We start from the raw sequence: 20,754 nt of genomic DNA, 5'->3' as shown, positions 1-20,754 counted from the left end.
AAATCACAGCTCCAGTCTGGTAAAAAACTGTGAACCAATGAAGCTCAATCACACTGACTGAAATTAACACCACTATTTATAGAGGTGGAAGGATGTTGGTGGTAGAAAGATATGCAGGGTTAAATGAAACAGGATCCTAATTTCCCTGTCCGTTACCCTCTCACTGTCGGTCAGATAATTGCAACCAATAATGTCATGCAGGATGAAGAGCGGAGAATTTTGAGAAAACCGATTCAATAGAGTGAAAGACGGACAGGGCGGGCATGATGAAGGCAATTTTGACAGCGTGATGGAGGTATGAGGGAGGGTGGCAGGCAATTTCAACAGGCAATTTTGACATTGAAATAGAAGCTCTGGGCAAAACATACGCATATGAAATATGAATGCGCTTGGTGTGTGAGTGTGGATGTGGGTAGCCATGCTGGTTGCGCACAGGGGAAGCCTCAGCTCTATAATACATTAGTCTCTTTAGGGACATGCCCTAATTAATGGCTTGACCTCTTAACGGGTAGCCCCCTTCTGTGAGTTAACATTTAGCTGTGCACCCTCCAGAGATGCACTTTGAAGTGCATTTAATAAAAGAAGTGACAGTGACATTAATAAGACAGTTAGGGTACAGGGCTTCGTTTTATTTCCCGACAATTTATATTCTGATTTTATACATGTCTCAACTCAGCAGAGAAAAAAAAAATACAACGCGCATTCATCTAAACCAAAAGAACATTTTTAAACCAATAAAGATGCACACATACACATCAAATACACTCCGTGTGTTGTGTGTGTGTGTGTGTGTGTGTGTGTGTGTGTGTGTGTGTGTGTGTGTGTGTGTGTGTGTGTATACACTAACAGTCCGCCAGTTAGGCTATTAACAACTGCAAGAGTGGATGTCACACCTGTCGTTTTCCATCAACCGGCGTGTGTTTCTGAATATGTCAAGGTGAGATTTGGTGACAAGAAAAGTTCCCATGAAGCTTCCTGGTTTTATTGTGTCGAGTGTGTCCGTGAACATCCGTTTGTCCGTCACCATGTCCATGTGTCCGTTCGTTTATCAGTGAGAGTGTCCATCAGTCCCCCCGTCTCCACATCTTAGTCTCTTGTCTTCAGTTGGACTTGGACCAGATCTTCCCACTGCCACGCAGCCTGAGTGGGGGAAAAAACCACACAGCACATTTACATGTTTACTTTGCACTTGCGCTACTAAACCAGCATATTATTGATGCAACATTGGTGAAACAGTGTCTTTGTGTTAAAATATCTAATGTCTCTAATTTAGTATTTTTTTGAATTGAAATTTATCTCAGTGAATTTTCTATTTCTGCAAATTAAAAAGAATGTTTTGCAAAGAAGCCATTTCTAATAATAACTGCTGCACTATCAGTCCCACCCTTTAACAAGCTTTTTAAAGAAATGGTGTCAAAACTCATTTTTAATTTGAGGATTGAGGTTAAGCTATCATTAATTTGGATTTCAAAACATAAAGTGGATCTACATTTGAATGAAGTGCAGCGCTGAGTGATGAAAATTACAGGGCTCTATGCTTCATCAAAATGTGACAGGCAGCCAGAAAATAATCACTGCTTTCTGTTCGGCGGCAAAAACAAACGGCAGACAAGCTAAGCATCTCGTCTGATCACTGGAGGGGGGAACATTTTTTTTTCAGAAAGAGAGCATGTGGGGCATTTGTATATCCAGTGACATTTGCAATCCAGGACAGATGTGAAATTAGCCATCGGTAATTGGGCCGGATGGAAGCAGAACAGGAAGAGAGTCCCTGATAGCAGGGTTAGAATACTGCTGCAAAACACTGATGTACATGTGATAATAAAGCTACTTCATGCAGACACACGCTCGCACACAGACAAACCACTTTCACCGGCAGCTGGCTTTTGATGTTATTGGGGAAAAAATAACAGAAACATAGTGGTTCAGTGTTGAATTAACTTTGCTCTCAACAAGAACATTGGACTGATGGCTTAATTTAGTGTTTGAAGTAGAGTCTTTATAGTGCTCTGTTTATAACTTGGTAAATTCATATTTATAAAACACATTTCAAAAAACACAGTAACAAAGTGTTTTACAGAACAAAAGGAGAGAAGCAGCAATAAAATAAACTTAATGGAAAAAACCTCCACATGCAGCCTTGTTGTTCCAATGTTGTGACTTGCACGAATAAATAGCATTTCTTGTTGTAAAAAAACACCTCAGCTTGATTTAACAGGGCACCAACAATTCTGAATAAAACATCATTTCAGTAAATTATTCTACATGGCCAAACATGATTAATGTTTTCAATTTTTGGACTGTTTAGCTATGCTTTATGAATGCAATTTCTATGCAAACTCTTGGTGGTTGCTTTTGTTAGCCATAACATCCAGAGAACTTTGTTCCAGAGAACATTCATAGAGACAATCTCTGTCTGCCTCCCTCTGTGTAGCTCCACACAGTCAATATAAAAAAGGTGATGTCACAGTACTCACCCTTTCACCTTTGAACTCTTTTTGCCTGGTTGTCGTGGTTCCTGAGAGGAAGCGGGGTCTCGTGGCTCTGCAGGCTGGTCTGCGTCCTGGTTGGAGGCGGCTCCAGCAGGGGCGGGGCCTGATGACGGGGAGGCGGCGCTGGCCTTTAACGTTTTCTGTAGGTTTGAGACCTGAGGTAAAAGTTAAGACTGATTAAAAATTTTAAATGAAGGAGGATTGAGCAAATTAAAAGGACACAATCTTTCATCTCTGTCGTAAAACAATAGTCAGGTTGGAGCGTAAATTCATACAGCAGCATGATTATACTTTAAAGTTAGAGGTTTGAACAGGCTGCTGTATGAGTGTATCCTCAAACAAGGAAATATGCAGTCAGGAGGAAACTAAAAGACCACCAGTAGCTGGAAGCATAAAAACAGAGATGCTGAAGAATCACATTAAAAAATTACTGGATTTTCTGGGGGGGTAGAGTGAAAGAACAGTAGGCTGAAGAGATGAGGGACCAACCTCTGTTTCCACTTGGACTTTGACCTTTAACTGGCTCTCTCTGTATTGGTTTGCCCTCGAGACCTGCTCCTCAATACCGCACAGCACCGCTTCACACCCTGTGCACCTGAGAGAGGAGAAAGGAACGGAGGGAGGTAGAAAGCCAATTGTAAGTTAGAAAAACCAATAAATAATAATCTAAAGCGTGTGCACAGACACACAGATGTGATACTGACCACTCCTGCAGTGTGTTGACTATGTTTGGGAGCTCATTGGGGCCGAGGTCACGACCCACGCTGCAGTCTACCTCCACCTGCTGGTTCCTCTGGTCCAGTTTGCCCTGGATGATGTCACAGTACACGGCGTCGATCAGCAGGTCCTCCAGCTCCCGCACATTCTTCAGCTCCAGCTGCTGCAAGAGCAGCGAGTATGGCAGGCACTGAGGGAAAAAAGACATGAAGAGACATTATATATTCTCTTCTTTTTTCTGACCAAAGTATACAGGCAGATAATTTGATTCCACTTTTAACGGTTTGATGGAAAATGACAAAATGTTAGCGAAATTGCCTATTGTCACTAAATGTCACTGCCAGGGGAAGATGAAAGGTAGGTTTTGAATTGAACAATCCTCCCCAGGGCAATTAGAGAGTTCAAGCCTACATGTGGGGAAAGCAGTGACATCACGACACGAGTGAAAGGAGCAATGGTCGTAGAAAGTTAGATTAAGTACAAAAAAAAGGACAGAGCTGGTGAGAATAATGAATTAATTATTTATCAAGAGCAGAGAAAGAAAAGGGCATAAGGAGAGCAGTATGGTTGGAAGGTGCGAATGAGAGATGCCTTAATAAAAGAACATTAAACACTTTGTCGTGCACATAGAGACAGAGCGCATTGTGTCATACTCGGAAAACCACGCCCACTGGAGGGGAAAACAATCGCCACTAAAAATATGCCACAGAGGTGTGTAGCTACCGAAAATCATTACATTTAAGCAAGTGAAAGGATTATTTTAGCACCCTTTGTCTACCAGAAAGGACAAGATAGCTGTTAGTAAGCTTATGTTAGCTATTTATTAGCAAGCTAAGGCATTTGCAAACAAAATAATACTGCATATCTTTCAGATTTTTTCACATTCCACTCTAAAACAAGTTGCATACTGTCAGAATGTTTAAGCCTACCTTACAGAAATATAGTAAGCCTAAAACTGACTATTGGCTACTTGACTTTGTAACAAAATGCTTGCTGCACACGCAAAGTTGTGCAGAACGTTAGGTTAGCGTCAGAATCCCACAGTCTTTCCATTCTTCCTGCTGATTCCTCACATTTGTCTTCCTAAAAGGCTCAGTTCTTCTGTTTGGCAGCTTAAAAAAAGTTAATTATGGGTTCTTTACCCTGTTGGTAGTGCGTCCTACCACACAGTAGATTTTAGGCATTTTTCTGTTGTTTGCTAGCAGACAGAATTGATGAGGAGGCACCTTAACACAATACAAAGTCAATGGGGACTGATAAATTGTTTTCCCCTCCGGTGGGGGTGGGACTTAAATGTGCTCCGTCTCTATGGAGGGAGGTCTGAAATGAAATGAAGTCTGAAATGACAGGAGCTTTCCAAGACTTCCAAACTCTTTCTTGAGAAACTTGAGACTGAAAGGATTGTCTGTTTTTGTAACTCTAATTTAGCAGCTATAAAAAACAGCCACTAGCTTAAAACCACAGCCAACTTCACATTAACTTTATTTTTGGGGCATTTTTAGGCCTTTATTTTCACAGGACAGATGAAGACATGAAAGGGGAGAGAGAGAGGGGGGGAATGACATGCAGCAAAGGGCAGCGCATGCTCTACCAACTGAGCTAACCCAGTCACCTCACATTAACTTTTTGAAAAATGTGGATTACGTGCTATATTTAAAAGCTAAATTGTTAACACTTCATTAATATCTTGCTTCATAAAGCCTACAGCAATATGGTGGCTGCAAATTATATATTTTTTTCTTTTAGACAAATACAACATTACACAGTTTTCACTTTTCTGTGAAAACCGCAAAGAAAAAATAATTAACCAGTACCTTGAGGTTGGATGCCAGGCTGATGATGGACAGATGGCGGAGTTTGTTCCTCTGTGCGGGGGTCAACTCTGGAAGAGAGGCTGCTCTCTCTGGAGCAGCAGACAAGGACATGAAATAAAATAAGAGACATAACAGGGAAAATATACCAGAGCAGTGTGCAAGTGTCACTTTGCTGAGGGTCAAACAGTCACACATAATCGAGGCACTACTTATTACTTTGAAGTGTATGTTACACAGGGCAGTGCAGGTAAGTGTGGAGCTCTTTAAGCCGCCAGAGAACACAGTCAGGAGGAAGTCGGTCTCCAGCTGCCATGCTCCCCTGGTGACAGGACACACACCCTCTGAGACAGCAGCTCTGACAGCTCCTCTAAGGGCTCCACTGCACAGCTCAATGAAAGTAAATGTGCTCCCTGTCGGCGTGACTCGAAAGGCAAGGAAACAATAAAGTAGGCTACATTCTTTTTCCAGGCTATTGGTTGATGTTCGGCATAAAATTAGACATCATTAACATTCCACTTCTTGTTGTAGCTTCCCGACACATTATACAGACGGCAAATTTAGTCACAAAAGTTAAAGTTAGTTTATTGTCCATTTGTGCCGACACTGCCGCAACACAGACAATCATCAGCCAATCAGAACACTTAACAAAAAGTAGCCCAAAACAGCTAAAAGCCCTCCAGTAATTTTGTCTTTAAATAACCTGCCTGCAGTGTGTCAGGTGAGGGTGTTTTTATGTGTCAGGGTACCTGCCTTGCAGCAAAAAAATACAGCTCATAATAAAAGAGTTGCAGGACACCCTATTATTTATTTACACTGTGCTGCCACTGCAATACCTTTGTAGTCGCAGTAGGTTCCATAGGCAAAGAGGTTGAGGAGCTGGTACATTGGTGCATGAGGGCCATTCTCCATCTGTGGTGTAGAGGAAAGATGAGGGGAAAGTAAAAATGAAGTGGCAGAAAACAGAATGAGGCTCTCTACATAAAAACTCTGCAACTGGCTTTGCACATCTCTGAGGAGAGGTCTTGCTGAGAGAGTAAGATTAATGGCATGTCTACACCAGGGCGAAAGCAAAGATATTGTGCCATTTGCGCAAGTTTGATCGCAGGATCATATTTGGATCATTTGCGTTACTCGGCTAATCACATTACCAGCCGGTGTAGAGCTGTAGGCAACAACAAAGTTACTTTCTGTCATCAATATGGCCAAAATAATAAGAAATATTATAAATAGCCAATGTTACCAGCTCAACTTAAGATCAGTGATAGAATCATTTGTGAAAATGAATGTGGGAGATTTTTTACTTTAAAAATCCTCTGACTAGATTATTGCAATAAACAAACTGACTGGACCTGCTATGAGCCAAAAAGGTCAGGAAAAACACATATTAAAGCAGAAAACCACTGAGGGAAACTGACAGGTAAAGCTTTGTGTTGAAGCAATGTTGTCTGTACACATTCTTAACAGTGCCGCTTTGTCTTCCCTTTTACCTGTATAAAACCTTGGTATGGTCCTTTAGAAAATAAAAACAAATGTAACTTGACAGTGTTCAGTACATAAAAAGGGACACAAATCTCCATCATTTCCAGGGCTTTGCTTAAAGAATGGAACAATAGTGCAGCAGCATAATCCTACTCTACTGTAACAGCAGCATTTCACTTCCAAAATAGGGTGTTAACTGCGTATTCTCACGCAAGTTAACATACAACATCCGTAATATGTAGGTAATGTACTTTCATATAAATGTAATTCATAGCAGCATCCCGCTCAGTAACTTTATATATAGATGTGTTGATTGGGAGGTAAGTCATGACTTTGATTACATCATTGGTGCACAAATGTATACACATTTCCACATGCATAGATGATAAATGTACAACGTGGTTAGGAAATACACTTTTTGTTGATGCTGCACTAACAATGTGGTAACATGCATCACTGACCCCTCTGAATGTGGGTCAGTTGATCAGATTATCCATGTGTCTGGGATACATTAACACCTGTGAGATTAACTGTATAGTTGTGATTAAGATGGATTTGTATTATGTCAGGCCTGAAAAGGTCCCCAAAGACACAAAGGGTGAGGAAGATGAAGTGTGAGAGAGTGTGTTTACCTCTCTGACATTAGGCAGCTCCAGGATGTCAGAGAAGACGTAGAGGCCTGGGGTCTCCAGCAGAGAGCTGACAGCCTGGGCCAGTGCTGGGCCTGACAGAGACAGGAGCTGCTCCACCTCCATCTGAAGCCAGGGCACACAGGAGACAAAGAGGTTAGCAGGTTAGACAGAAGAACTACGGAGAGAATAAAGGCCCCGACACACCAAGCCGACGGCTGACCGTCGGCAGAAAAGGCAGTCAGACTGATCAGTCGGCTCCCCGAGGTCCAAAAAGTGCCTTGGAACACACCAAAGTGATGCCGACTTGAACGTACGTTCTACGCGTGCGCTAGACGTAATACATAAAATGAAAACCGGAAATGACGAACGCGTCACGTGGGTCTGGCTTCTCCAGCTGACCATAATGGCGGCTTGTTCGAAATACGATCTCGTATTTTACGAAAATAGTTCACTGAAACGTGTTTCTGAAAACATTTAAAGCGAGAAATAGCCCATATAGTTGCTGAATCTGTCTTCATTTCAGATCGACAAAGGTCAGTTTAAAAGATTTTCGTCAGATTTTGAGAGGCGTTCGTCACTCATCCCGCTCGCCATTTCCGGGTTAGCACTCCACCAATCAGATTGGTCATTGAGTCCGACTGCCCGCCCTCCGACTCAGCAAGTCAAGTCGGCCAAAATGAAGGCCGACGTCCCCTCCAACGGACGACGACACGGAACACACCAAACAGACTCGAGTCACCGACCTCGCCAGACTAGATTATCGGGTTGGTGTGTCAGGGCCTTAAAAAGCAGCAAAGTTGTGTAGAAATGACACAGATAAAAATCAAGGAAATAACCTCTCCGTTACTGCTTTGGCTCTGCCATCTGAAAAATGGCATAGAGGAACACCATGTCACAATCTTCCATAAACACTAAACAATCACAAAGCTCTATCAATGAACTAAGGGACTCCATAGGATGAAGATGCCGTAAATGGCTCAGCCACTTGTGGCCTGCTAAAAGGATATAGAATTGAATGAACAATACTCCCTTTTCATTTATCATCTATCAGCGAAGAACTCTTGATCAAAGCACTTAACCATCAAATTACCTAGAGAGCTACTCAGATAGTGAATGAGTAGATGCACCAGGTAGCACCAATGCAGGCATTGGCAACAAGTGTAATGAATGCAAAGCAGAGCATGTATATTCATCAAAACCCATTCCCTGCATAGAGACATGATGCAAATTCACTTTGTGCTGAGGACAACACCAGAATAATTAAATAAGCAGTAAAAGGACTCAGTCTGTGTCTCAAGCAGAAATTTAGTGTCCAGAAAGTGAATTCCGAAAAGAAAAGAAAAAAAGAGACTATTCTTGATTCTGTACTTTGGCTTTGTAATTCACAAGATTTACAGTAAAAATGACCCAAATATTAAAACAAATTGATGTTAGTCTGATTCCCCGTGTGTGTTCCTTTCAATTTAAAAAATGACTTAACTGACAAATATCTCAACGTGAAGAGCTGTCCTGTTGACTTTGATGGGCTATTTTAAGATATCTTAGCCTAATCCCAGCAGACATATCTTGGGACACAAAAGAAGCTAGGTCTTATAGATACATGATAAAATATTGCAATTGCATCACACTGTTATTACCTGAGGCCATTCCCTAAAATTAATGCAACAAATAGTCTGGATACCAACTGCTGAGCTAAGACTAGTCTGACTGGTTCTTATTCATTGCAGTCAGTGCTGAGTGTGCTGATGTTTTGTATCATCCTAAATCGGATACATTTAGATGCCCACGCACATCTTCCATATGTTGTCCCACTGGACCAACATCAAAGAGGACTACAGAGCATCTCAGGAAATCTGAACAGATGAGCGGGCATGTGTTGCAGCCAAACAAATTAACCTACACCGTTTCAGAAACAGTACAGCATTTAATTTTGGGAATTTTTAAAAGTCAAATCAGGCTGGAAGAGATCCATCTGTGTATTTCTATTGAATTTTGAAGGAGGCCAGAACTGGCTGCATATCAAGGAGAGATGGCTGGAGGAATAAGTCGACCTGCAATATGCAGGATGTGGCTGTTTAGATACCGAGTACCTGGTGACCCCTGAGAACTACAGAACTAATTCCAAGGATCCCAAAGCGCAAAGGGACGCATACTTACTTATTGTAATACAATTTTTGCCATTCAGTAACGACCTTAGATAACGACTACATTGTTGTTGCTCTACACCCTTCTCAATTTATTTTGCCTATTATTGTCATCAATGATTAATTATGTATAATGCCAACATAATGTGAACAAAAATCATTTGTATAGCAAATATTTCTCTTGTACCTTCCATTTTATAAAAAATTCAGTATTTGTTTTGCTATTATTATTGCTTAATTGTTATTTGTGCTGTTGCAATGAGATTTAGATTCAAAATAAAGTTAGAGAATCAAACAGAGTAAAACATTTAATAGAATAGTACAAAGGTACAAAGGTAACAGAGGGGAAACTATTTAAAATTGGATTTGGTAGCTGTAAGCTTCCACTGTTGCACAGAATAGCATACCCCAAACTCACTAAAGCAGCAATCCCTTCAATAGACTCTCAGCTCTAATAAGAAGTGGTTTATAGATTTTTCCCATGATCCTCTTCACCAAAATGGATCCTAAATGGCTCTGAAGATCACTGTAGACCATTTCTAAGATTTGAGTTTTTATTAAATGATGCGCAACTTGGTGAATTATTTTAATGCTGAATTAAGAGCTGTCTCAGTAGATGATGAGCAAGTCAACTTAAGATGGTCAGATTGATACCTAATACAATTGTTAACTCAAATTCTCTCCATAGAGGGGGGAAACCCTGATTCAACCCCCTTCACAACCAGAACTCTGCAGTGGCCCAATCTTTATAAACGCATGCTGCACAGCCAAACACTGTTCATACCTAAAAAACATTATTCAAATTCTAGTGAGGTTCGCAAACTTAAAAAAAAAAAAAACTCTGGGGAAATGAGTGGAAAATGATGCACAACACAGTGATGTTGATAGTTTTTAGATGTAGTGAGTCCCGGGACCCACAGGTGGTCATTTGAGTGGGCCCCAGAGAAATTCTAGAATATTTCCAGTGGATGGAATGACGCAGTCACAAAAACATGGAGTCGTAAATTTGAATATTTCACTCAGTATGAACACCATATAGCTTCAAAGAAGAGTTGAAACAAAATGATGCAGAACACACAGCACATTGTACTGAGGAACAGTCTGGTATACGATTACTTTAATAAAATTGAAGCTACTTAAGGGGAAACAAAAATGGTAAAACTGTATGTTAAGGGGTTAACTGCATGTGGGGACTGTACATGTATGGGAGCAGGAGCAAAGGTAAAGCTCCTGGAAAATTTCCTTAGAGTGTAAGTCACTGTTTCTTATTTATTTGTACATGTATATGTTTGAGAGAATATGGATGTATGATACAACAAATGTCTATCACAATACTAAATAATGTGAGTTCAGAGAATATATTAGTATGTGATATAAGTGTTAGAAATGGGCATATACAGTATTAGAGGGGAGGATTAGCAATTATATTCATAATTAATCTATCAATTGTTTTCTCAATTATTTAATAAAATACATCGTCAGTTAGAAATATGTGAAAATGCCATTACAATTTCGTCTTCAATTTGCTTGTTAGAGCAATCAACAGTCTGAAAGTCTATTAAGCACAGAAAAGCAGCAGTCCCTCAGATAATCAGAAAATATTTGTCATTTTAGCTTTATAAATTATTTTAACTATAAATTGATCAACAAAATCGTTGGTTAACTTCTCTGCTGACCGACTGTAATTATTTCACCACATTACACAATAAGATGATATACAAACAACGTAAGCGTACTCTTTTTGACTGAATCAAAGTTTAAAGTCAAGTTAACTTAGCTAGCTACATTGCTAAGCAACTGGTCCTCTACTTTTTTGCACCTCTGTTTGCAACCACTGTTGTTAAGCGTGCTAGGCATTTTAGGTAACGTTCTATCAGGACTAGCTACATTATTCCCCAGAGAGGGTAAAAAAATCTTTAAAACACAGCTTCAGTAAAAAATCATGGAAATCTCCCGTTTTTGCAAGTTATGTTTCCCTTAAACGCCGAATCGGAGCTACGGCCACCCTTACCCTACAGTGTGACTTCAACAGCCAAACTCCTAGCCCGTCTTAAAGCTAGCTTAGCTGCACCGCTAAATAACCCGGTTAACATTTAAAGCTAATGGCCTCAAAGTTACCTGTCATCATAAATTGAGGCAAATGACAGATGAAATGCGCAACGTTCAAAACATGTCTGCTTTTAGACTAAGAATTATCATTAAGCTGTGTTTTAGATATTATTAGAGCTCAATGTGTCATGCTAGCTCGGTTGCTAACCAACTGCAAGGCTTCACTTATCCGTTGACGCTAGGCCTCAATTCATTTTAAGCTTTTCTAGTGATTTAAATCCTACCACTACACTGCATAAAAAACCGGGAAGTGGAATACGCACGTAAATGTTTCCGAAAAGTGTTAAAATAAGGCTGCGTGTATTTAAATGTACCTTGTTGTGTTGGTTTCTAGCAGACAGCCTGTCGATTGTTCAGTTCCGCTGTCAGCACACGTACAACAACAAAGCAACGTAAGCGCTGATTGGACGGGAGAAGTGCAGCTGTCGATCAGCATCTGTATCAGAGAGAACAGCGCGATCTAGCGGTAATCTCATTTACGACACCTGGAATATTATTCAGCAGTGGTTTACAAGCTAGTGCCAAAATCAATCTGAGGGGGTCACTCACAACACGATTAAAAGTAGAGCATGTTTTCTGTCTTGTCTTTAATTATTGTCTTTTTCTAGTGAACTACTCTTTAATCCTTCAGATTAAACAATCTAAGAGGGCAAAGTCACTCTTTGGTTGAACTTGCACAACTCATGTAGCCTACCTCATGTGAAAAGGGATCACAAGTAGACTTCACAGACTTCTAGACATCACAAGCAAAAAACGGTGGGAACCACTGTTTTTAAGTATAGTAGGGGAATGCAGTTACATCCATTACCAGACTTCAACTAGTTAACTTGTCAGATAGGCTGTGTGAAAGTGGTGTATGTCAGGGAGAAAAGGTAGACCATAGAAAAAAGACAATTTTATTGGCATACATTTAGTCTTGAAAGCCCGACATAGTGCAAGGGTACAACAAGATTAATGAAAGGTATAGCAACCTAAAATAAAATCTACAATGTTATTTCTGAAATAATTTGCAGCTCAGTTTTAAGTTGTGAATTTGCACAAATCTCTACCAAATATGAACAGCAGAGACAGACAATAATCATGCCCAAACTTCACACATGTAGTAAGCACAGTATTTGTGGCATTCAACTTTTCAATATAAAGACCTTTTTCTAATGTCAGACCTGGATGACCTGACATTCAAATAAAAGTCATTCAGGTAAAATATCTATCTAACTACATTTAATAATAGGCCCATTCATTGTAAGTGGACACACTCCAAAAACTGTAACCTTATGTCATTGTCTATCAAAGTCATTAATTTTATTTATTTAAATATTGATTTCCTTCTCTATCTAAAATTAGTGCAATACTACAATGTATGTTCACTTTTAATGTCATGCTTTTTGTTTTAGATTTACTTGAAAAAAAGACTGCAGTAGAACAGCAATCAACACAATGTACAGAGTTTCCAGACTTCCCAGTTGTGCAGAATTTTCAGTTGTATGGGGATTCAGTTGAGCTGAATGGCATCCATTTGGCAGATCCGTTTATAAATGTGTTCACAAGGAACATCAAACCATGTCTTTGCGTGGCTGTCTAAGGTGGCACAGTCCTCTCCATGTGCTCCTCCTGACTGGTGGTTATTTGGCTCTGAGCTCAACTGATCCCAGTAGCTGTCACAGAAAGAGAGAGGAGGAAACAGGGATAGATAGGATAAGCTATAAATAACCGCTGTGAACATTTCTGACAAATATAAAAAAAACAGGCTCACCTTGCCCAAACCTTTGATTCATTCATGACATTTTTAACCTTTGATTTATTTGAGGTTTTGATATAATAATGGACATTGTTGTGTGTCTTGCTTTCTTTTAATGTTGCAAATGTTACTTTATTTACACAGCATTTAAATATTTTTTTGTATCTACAGGCTGCGTATTTTGCTTTGAGTGGTTTAAATCCTTCCTGGACAGATCATGAAGAAATAAATGAATGCAGGATAACAACTTTAATATAAAACATTAATACATAAATTACTTAATGCATCAAATATTAAAATCAGATAGTACTTGTGTTGCAATGTTGTGTTGTCCACCCATCTCCAGTCTCCTTCCTTCTCTATATCAGACAGGCCAATCCAGAAGTGGTAATCAAATCCGCCAACTCTCCTGGCTTCTTTTTCCAGTTCGTCCTGAAGTTAAACATTCACAAATCATTGACATAATACATTTCTTTAATCCTTAATTCAAACCTATTTTTAATATTACCCCCAAACCCAAATATTAACCCTTTGAAAATGTGAGGACCAAACAAAATTGCCTCATTTTCCAAAAATGTGTTCACTCAAGATCTTGTTATTGTATTATTTTACTGCCAAGGATCTATGGTTCTTACAGTAAACAAAACCAACATGTTTAACACTTTAAAGATCCACTGGGTAATTCTTCAAACATATACATTTAAGGTATATTTACATACATACTAGGCCATAAAAAGCAGAGGTTTTACTAATAACATCAACAGTGCTCTCTAAGTTTCCCAGTAAACCATGACAGTGTGACATTGGGCCAGCATGCACACTGTCAGGTCCCTGAAACTGTCACAGTTATATAAAAGTCAGCCTTTATTAGTTTTATGATTTACACCCGTGCTTTGCCTACTGTGACATATCAAATGTCTGACATTAAAAGACCTCCTGCATTAGGTCAAAGACAACAATGTATATTATTTATGTTTGATTATTGATTATGTACACAAATGTTTGCTTGTCACAGTAGGAAACGCACCAGTGTAAATAATGAAATTATTATTGGCTGGATTTCATTTAGCTATTTCAGTTTCGGTCATGGTATTTTCATGGCTTACTGGGACACTTGAATAGAACAGAGCCATTGTTAATGTTATTTGTAACACCTATGCTTTTTCTACTATGAAGAGTTAAACTGTCTGCTGTGAAAAAGTGTGGTCTTAACTTAAATTGGTATGTTTCCCATCTTTACACACACACACACACACACACACACACACACACACACACACACACACACACACACACACACACACACACACACACACACACACACACACACACACACACACACACACACACACACACACACACACACACACACACACACACACAAACAAACACTGTCTCACATGCTGTTCCATGGTGTGCAGTATGGCAAGATGGCTGCCCATCTCTGCACAGCTATCTCTGCTCTTCAGCCAGTCCAGCTTGTTACTGCTGAAGTGGTAACACTGATCCCCGACTTGACGCCATCCGTCAGGACACTCTGAGCACTGCTTAACTGTTAATGAGAAAGAAAGGGCAAGATAAAAAAGATGAAGGTTAACAGTAAATCAAAGACAGCAGGAAATTAAGTTTGTGTATGTGTTTGATCTACATCCTGCCACCTGTCTTTGAACAGCTCTGTCCCAGGGCGGTGTAGTTCTCACACAGCTGGATGTAACGTCTCTGCATCGAGTTCAGTTTGAAGCCTAGAGATGGGGAGTCCAGGGGGGCACCTTGCACCGGCCTGCTAATCACTGAGAAGAAAGATAGATAGATAGATAGATAGATAGATAGATAGATAGATAGATAGATAGATAGATAGATATAGATAGATAGTGGTGTAGAGTGGTGCATGCTCACAATGACAATTTAATTTAATGTTCAGCAGGTATAATGTTTACTATGTTCACCATCTTAGCTTAGCATGTTAGCATGCTAACATCTGGGGAACATGAATATCTGTACAAAATGTCATGCTAATCTAACCTGTAAATGTTGAGACATTTCTGTCTGGACCAAAATGATGGACTGACATCCACTCCCACTCCCACTAAAGTGTGACTTAAAAACTAGTGTAATTTTCCTACTGTTGTGTTTTCTCACACTAACTTCTCCCTCTACAAACATATGATGCTCCTCTGTGCAGTCTGTGAATATCTGATTTTATTGCAGTTGTTACTGAAATAATTGAGTTAAATGAGCTCCCTTGCGGCTGTACAAAATTCATTGCCAGATATTTTTCAGCATTTGTGTTTCCTCTATTTATGTTGCGGCTTCCCCTTTGCCTTTTAAAAAAATATAAAAAATATTTCTCTAATGCTTTCTTAGAAGAGTAATTGATATAAGTCACAAATAAAGATAATAAATACATATGTATGTGACTTTCAATAAGAGACACCGTCATGAGACAAGTCATGAGATACTTGTCAGCAAACTGAAAGACCAGTTTGGTTTTTCTGATCAAGCTGTTAGCTGGCTTATCTCACATTTGGAACATCGACAGCAGTGTGTCCGATTTAGGAATATAAAAACATCACTCCTGAATAGCAGAACTGGTCTGCCGCAGGGATCAGTTTTGAGTCCTATTCTATTTTGCTTGTACATAAATGATCTACCAAATATATGTAAAGAAAGTGAATGTCAGATGTACGCAAACGACAGTCTTTTATGTATCTGCAAAGACTCCCGTCTGACCTCTGAGATCTTGGGGAGACAGATGCTTGCGGTTTCAGAATGGCTACAAAAGAATCATCTAACACTGAACCACAAAAAAACAGTGTCAATGTGCTTTTCAAAAACAAAGAAAAAAAATTTGAAATTTGAAATCCCTATTGATACAAAAGAAATAGAGGTCGTAAACAAGTTTAAATACTTAGGTGTCACCTTGGATCCTCAGTTAAAGTTCGATAGACATACTGTATAAAGAAACTATCCAAAACTATCAAAACCAATCTAACTTGTTTTAGGTTTATAGGGTCATGTTTATCCTTCAAGGCAGCTAATCTGTACCTGCATGCTATTATTTTTACACCTATCCTATTGTACTGCCTGGGGTCAGACTTCCGAATCAACAGTCAGACCTCTATCATTACTTTATAAACAAGCTTTAAAAATATTAGAAAAACCCATAAAATGGCATCACTGCAAGGACTGCAAATTAGCAGAGACTAGACATCCTAAAGACAACTTGCGTCTCTCACAATTGGTTGTGATACTGTTAGGTAATGTTCCTGATAAAAAAAACTAAATAAAAAAAGAGGTATAGAAAGTCAAGTAATTTACTGTCCTTTTATTGTTGAACTGTGATTAACTGTAAGAGGAAAGTTTTGCTGTGGTCAGTGAATCACATTAGAACTAGCGTTTATTATAAGAATGAGTTATTCTTGGTAAAACTAATGACATACTACCATTTCCTGGCAAGCCTGCTGATGTAATAACACAGGTGCAGGTGATGCAGTGAGGTTAAATGTGAATAACACATACATTCCACAAAAACCACCATGATACACCCCTGACACTTTTGAAATTAGATGTTAAAATGTGCTGCATTTTTTATATGGCAAATTTACTTTGTAGCTAATGTACCATTACAGAGCACATAAAGAGTCGACCTTAGTGAAAATATTTATATTACCAGTTTACCTGACCCACTATAAATAAACTGCTATTATGGCCAATTTATCATGATACAGTTCGTACACAATGTGTGCCTCCATGCCATATTCATAAAGTAGAATTAAAATTAATAATTGTTGTCTCTATCAAGAGTCTAACAATATGTTACAGATTTAGTGGTGTTTGATGTTTCTTTTTATTTCCTTCTCTTGTTGCAAGTCATCATTTTCAGATACTAAAATTTTACTCAATAGCTTCTGTGTGTGTGTGTGTGTGTGTGTGTGTGTGTGTGTGTGTGTGTGTGTGTGTGTGTGTGTGTATGTGTGTGTGTGTGTGTAGTAATAGATCAAGCATGCACATCCCCAGTGGTGTTTGTTTTAAATGAGAGAGTGTCCTCACAAGCACATTATCAGGCTGAGCTGCCAGAGCCTGCAGGAGAAATATTTCACAATTATGGACTTTTGTGCTTTTTTTTTATTACATGACCCTCACTGGACTGGAGAGAGCGCTTTATCTTTTTTATTGCCAATTATAGGTGTCCAAAAGCGCACTGAGCTGAAATAAAGAGAGAATAATCAGCAAGAGTGAGACTCACAGACAGGAGAGACAGACAGGCAGATATACATACTCAGGCTGGAGGGCAGGAAGCACAGGGAGGTTGTTTATACTTACAGAGCACAGTGAGTACGATGTTGGCGCAGATGGAGGCCAAAAAGCCAATAAGTATCAGGAGAGAAGTCTGACTCCGCAAACACTCAACCCCCCGCTTCAGTCCCTGTGAGCCTGATTACACACAAAACAGTCCGCAGCATGGTAGCTCTTAATTCACAATTTTTAATCCTCTGGTGTAGCGTAGAGTGCAAGAGAATGGACAGAACCATTTGACCAGAATTTAGCTTCATAATATTTACTATTCCAAAAAGAGTACGTCTGCTGGAAAGTTAGGCCAAGTGGATACTCATATTTGTGTCTCTTGTTGCCAAATTTGAACACAAACACAAAATATATATGCATGTGGACAGATTCAGTAGTGGTAAAGTATACAGATCCTTTACTAAAAAGTTAAAGTAGCAATGCCACACTGTGAAAATACTCAAATCTTACTTCAGTAAAAGTACAGTAATATAAGCAACAAATTGCACTTTAAAGGAAAGTATACTCATTAGGCAGAAGAATTGCCAGCATTTTATTATCATATATATCGTATTACTATTTCATTATTACAGATGCATAAACTTACTTGTATACTGTAGTTGGTTCAGGTAAAGCGGGTTTTAACTATTTTATATAGTTTTAGTAGGTTGAATTATAATATTACATCATATTTTACAAGATAATATGTTTTACATGTAAAATCCTAATCTTAAATGGAAATACTGCAGTATACCTTAGTTATACTTAAGTACAGTACTTGAGTATATGTACCAATTGTGATACAGTAGATTAAACCACCCAATAGAATATAAAATAGATTATCTCCACTGCAACCAGCTACAACATTAAGATGCTGTTCATACTCATGAATTAGTTATAATTCAATAGTATTATACAGAATAATGTAGCACCGATAGCTGCAATGTTGCCTGCATAGTGCAAACTTTTAGTTTTACAGGCTACTTTAAGTACATTTCACTGATAATACATACACTTACTTAAGTAAAATGTTGAATGCAGGATTTTAATGTGGTGTTTTTACATAAAGGTATTGCTACATTTACTTAAGAATCTGAATACTTCTTTTACCACTACATATAGTGGAGTCCAATAAAGTATAACATTGCATTACAAAGAAGAAAGGTATGCCTGAATTGTCACAGTACACAGAGTAATTGTACTTATGAGTATATATATATATTTTATTTTTTTAAAGTTTTAGAACACCCCAATTTTTCTAGTTTTTTATTGAAATTTTAGCAGTTAAAGTCCAATGAATAGCTTGAAATGGTACAAAGGTAAGTGGTGAACTGTCTCAGGTTAAAAAGTAAGGTTACCCAAAACTGAAAAATAATGTACATTTCAGTATTTTACAAAAAGGCCTTTTTCAGGGAACAAGAAATGGGTAAACAACGTAAAGCTGTTCTGCAGCAATGGAGGTTGATCAAGCTTTGAAAGTTGGTGCTACCAATTCCCACAGGTGTTCACACTTGTCTGGATTACTTACAACCCCCTCTGTTTGTATAAAAGTATTGTTGGAACACACTGTGGTACCGTACCCTCGTGGGCATTATTTGAATAGTATTGTACTGCAGAAAGTAGTGTGTTGCCATAAAAATGGCGGGAAAAAGGCAATTAACAATGTAAGAGAGACAGACCATCTTGAATGTTGGTCTTTCCCACAGAGAAACTGTGAAGAAAGTCAAGGTGTCAGTGAGTACAGTATTCTTCACCATCAAAAGGCACTTAGAAACTGGGGGAAACTGACAGGAAGAGGTCTGGCAGACCCAAAGCCACAACAGACTCAGAAGACAAGTTTCTGAGAGTCAACAGCTTGCATGATAGGAGGCTCACAGGACAACAGCTTCAAGCACAGCTTAATAGTGGTCTTAATAAGCAAGTCTCAATTTCAACTGTAAAGAGAAGACTTCGAGCTGCAGGTTTGATAGGTCGAGTTGCAGCAAGAAAGCCATTGCTAAGACGTCAGAATAAGAAAAAGAGGCTTGCCTGGGCCAAGAAACATCGTCAATGGACTACTGAAGACTGGAAGAAGGTGCTATGGACTGATGAATCAAAATTGGAAATCTTCGGTTCATCACGCAGGATTTTTGTACGCCGTCGAGTAGGCGAAAGGATGGTTCCTCAGTGTGTGACATCAACTGTCAAACATGGAGGAGGAAGCATGATGGTCTGGGGCTGTTCTGCTGGATCCACGGTCGGTGATTTGAACAGAGTGAAAGGCACCCTGAACCAAAACGGCTACCACAGCATTTTGCAGCGCCATGCAGTACCCTCTGGTATGCGCCTAGAACAAGATGGTAAGCTTAAAAACATGGAGTGGCCAGCACAGTCACCAGACTTAAACCCCATTGAGCTGGTTTGGGATGAACTGGACAGAAAAGTGAAAGCAAAGCAACCTACAAGTGCCACACATTTATGGGATCTTCTGCAACAGAGTTGGGAAGAACTTTCTGAAGAATATTTGATTTCCATTGTAGAAAGAATGCCAATGAGTGTGTTCAGCTGTTATATCTGCCAAAGGGGGCTACTTTGATGAGTCAAAAATTTAGAATACATTTTGGTTTATAGTTGATTCCATGATTTATTTTTTAACTTCAATTATTTATTTGTTCTATTCTTTCATTTCAGAGTACAAAAAGACATTGAACTGCATGAATTTCAATAAAAACCTGGAAAAATTGGGGTGTTCTAAAACATTTGACCAGTAGTGTATATATGTACATATGTTCCACCACTGGCTCTTACATGTATGAAATCACTCAATATTTCTGTAAAATGTAAACATGAAATACCGTCATCGTGTTCAAGAATGAGCCTGTTCCCTCCAGGTGTCGGCTCCTCAGTGAACTCCTGCAGGCTGCTGTAGTTTTCTCTCTCCTCCATGGCTGTGAAGCCCTTGTTAACACTTCTGTCTCACTTTGTCTCTTTGTACTGTATCTCCTCTGGGCCCTAAAGGCTTTGGTATCTCCTCTCCCAAGCAGCAATATTTCTCCTTGAAATTAAATTTGTCCCTGCTGGTTGATGTATCAAGGCACGTCCCCCTGCCTACAGCACTGCTGCAGTGCTGTAACAAATGTGCTCAGTTAAACTGTCCTGTACCTACAACAAAATAAGTCCAGCTTGTTTTTTGGAAAAAGAGGACATTCTGTTAATCCAAAGTGGGAGGTTCTTTCCTCAGTTTATTGGCTCTGTGTGGAGTATTTCTGCTTGTTGCTGTGGTATTTTACTGTCAACTTGCCCTGTAGCCTATTGCGTAATCCAGTGGTTTCTTCACTCCCGAGCTCTGTTTGGAGAGAAGCACTG

General features: G+C 39.2%; 2 protein-coding genes across 4 annotated transcripts; both read right to left on the bottom strand.

Annotated features, from left to right (window-relative positions):
- Window positions 1–608: 608 nt before the first annotated feature.
- cops7a (COP9 constitutive photomorphogenic homolog subunit 7A) lies at window positions 609–11,833 on the bottom strand. Its single transcript, XM_039805101.1, has 8 exons — window positions 11,702–11,833; window positions 7,135–7,257; window positions 5,857–5,932; window positions 5,024–5,112; window positions 3,197–3,399; window positions 2,982–3,087; window positions 2,478–2,647; window positions 609–1,140 (listed from the first exon to the last, which is right to left on the bottom strand). Exons 2-8 carry the CDS (start codon window positions 7,255–7,257, stop codon window positions 1,101–1,103), a joined length of 807 nt encoding a protein of 268 aa, XP_039661035.1. The 5' UTR covers window positions 11,702–11,833; the 3' UTR covers window positions 609–1,100.
- Window positions 11,834–12,269: 436 nt separating this feature from the next.
- LOC120561822 (C-type lectin domain family 4 member E-like) lies at window positions 12,270–20,631 on the bottom strand. 3 transcript variants are annotated; one of them, XM_039805102.1, is made up of 6 exons: window positions 20,244–20,628; window positions 17,449–17,559; window positions 14,784–14,915; window positions 14,526–14,677; window positions 13,436–13,557; window positions 12,270–13,042 (listed from the first exon to the last, which is right to left on the bottom strand). In XM_039805102.1, the coding sequence occupies exons 1-6, from the start codon at window positions 20,332–20,334 to the stop codon at window positions 12,880–12,882; spliced, it is 771 nt and encodes a 256-aa protein (XP_039661036.1). In that variant the 5' UTR covers window positions 20,335–20,628; the 3' UTR covers window positions 12,270–12,879. The 3 variants fall into 3 exon arrangements, with proteins under 3 accessions (XP_039661036.1, XP_039661037.1, XP_039661038.1); XM_039805104.1 differs by having other exon boundaries at window positions 12,878–13,042; window positions 13,449–13,557; window positions 20,244–20,630; XM_039805103.1 differs by lacking the exon at window positions 17,449–17,559 and having other exon boundaries at window positions 20,244–20,631.
- Window positions 20,632–20,754: the final 123 nt, after the last annotated feature.

This window comes from Perca fluviatilis, chromosome 7 (assembly GCF_010015445.1).
Source record: "Perca fluviatilis chromosome 7, GENO_Pfluv_1.0, whole genome shotgun sequence".
Classification (NCBI taxonomy): Eukaryota; Metazoa; Chordata; class Actinopteri; order Perciformes; family Percidae; genus Perca; species Perca fluviatilis.
Note: the sequence above shows the minus strand (reverse complement) of the source record. Positions and strands in the feature narration are given on the sequence as shown.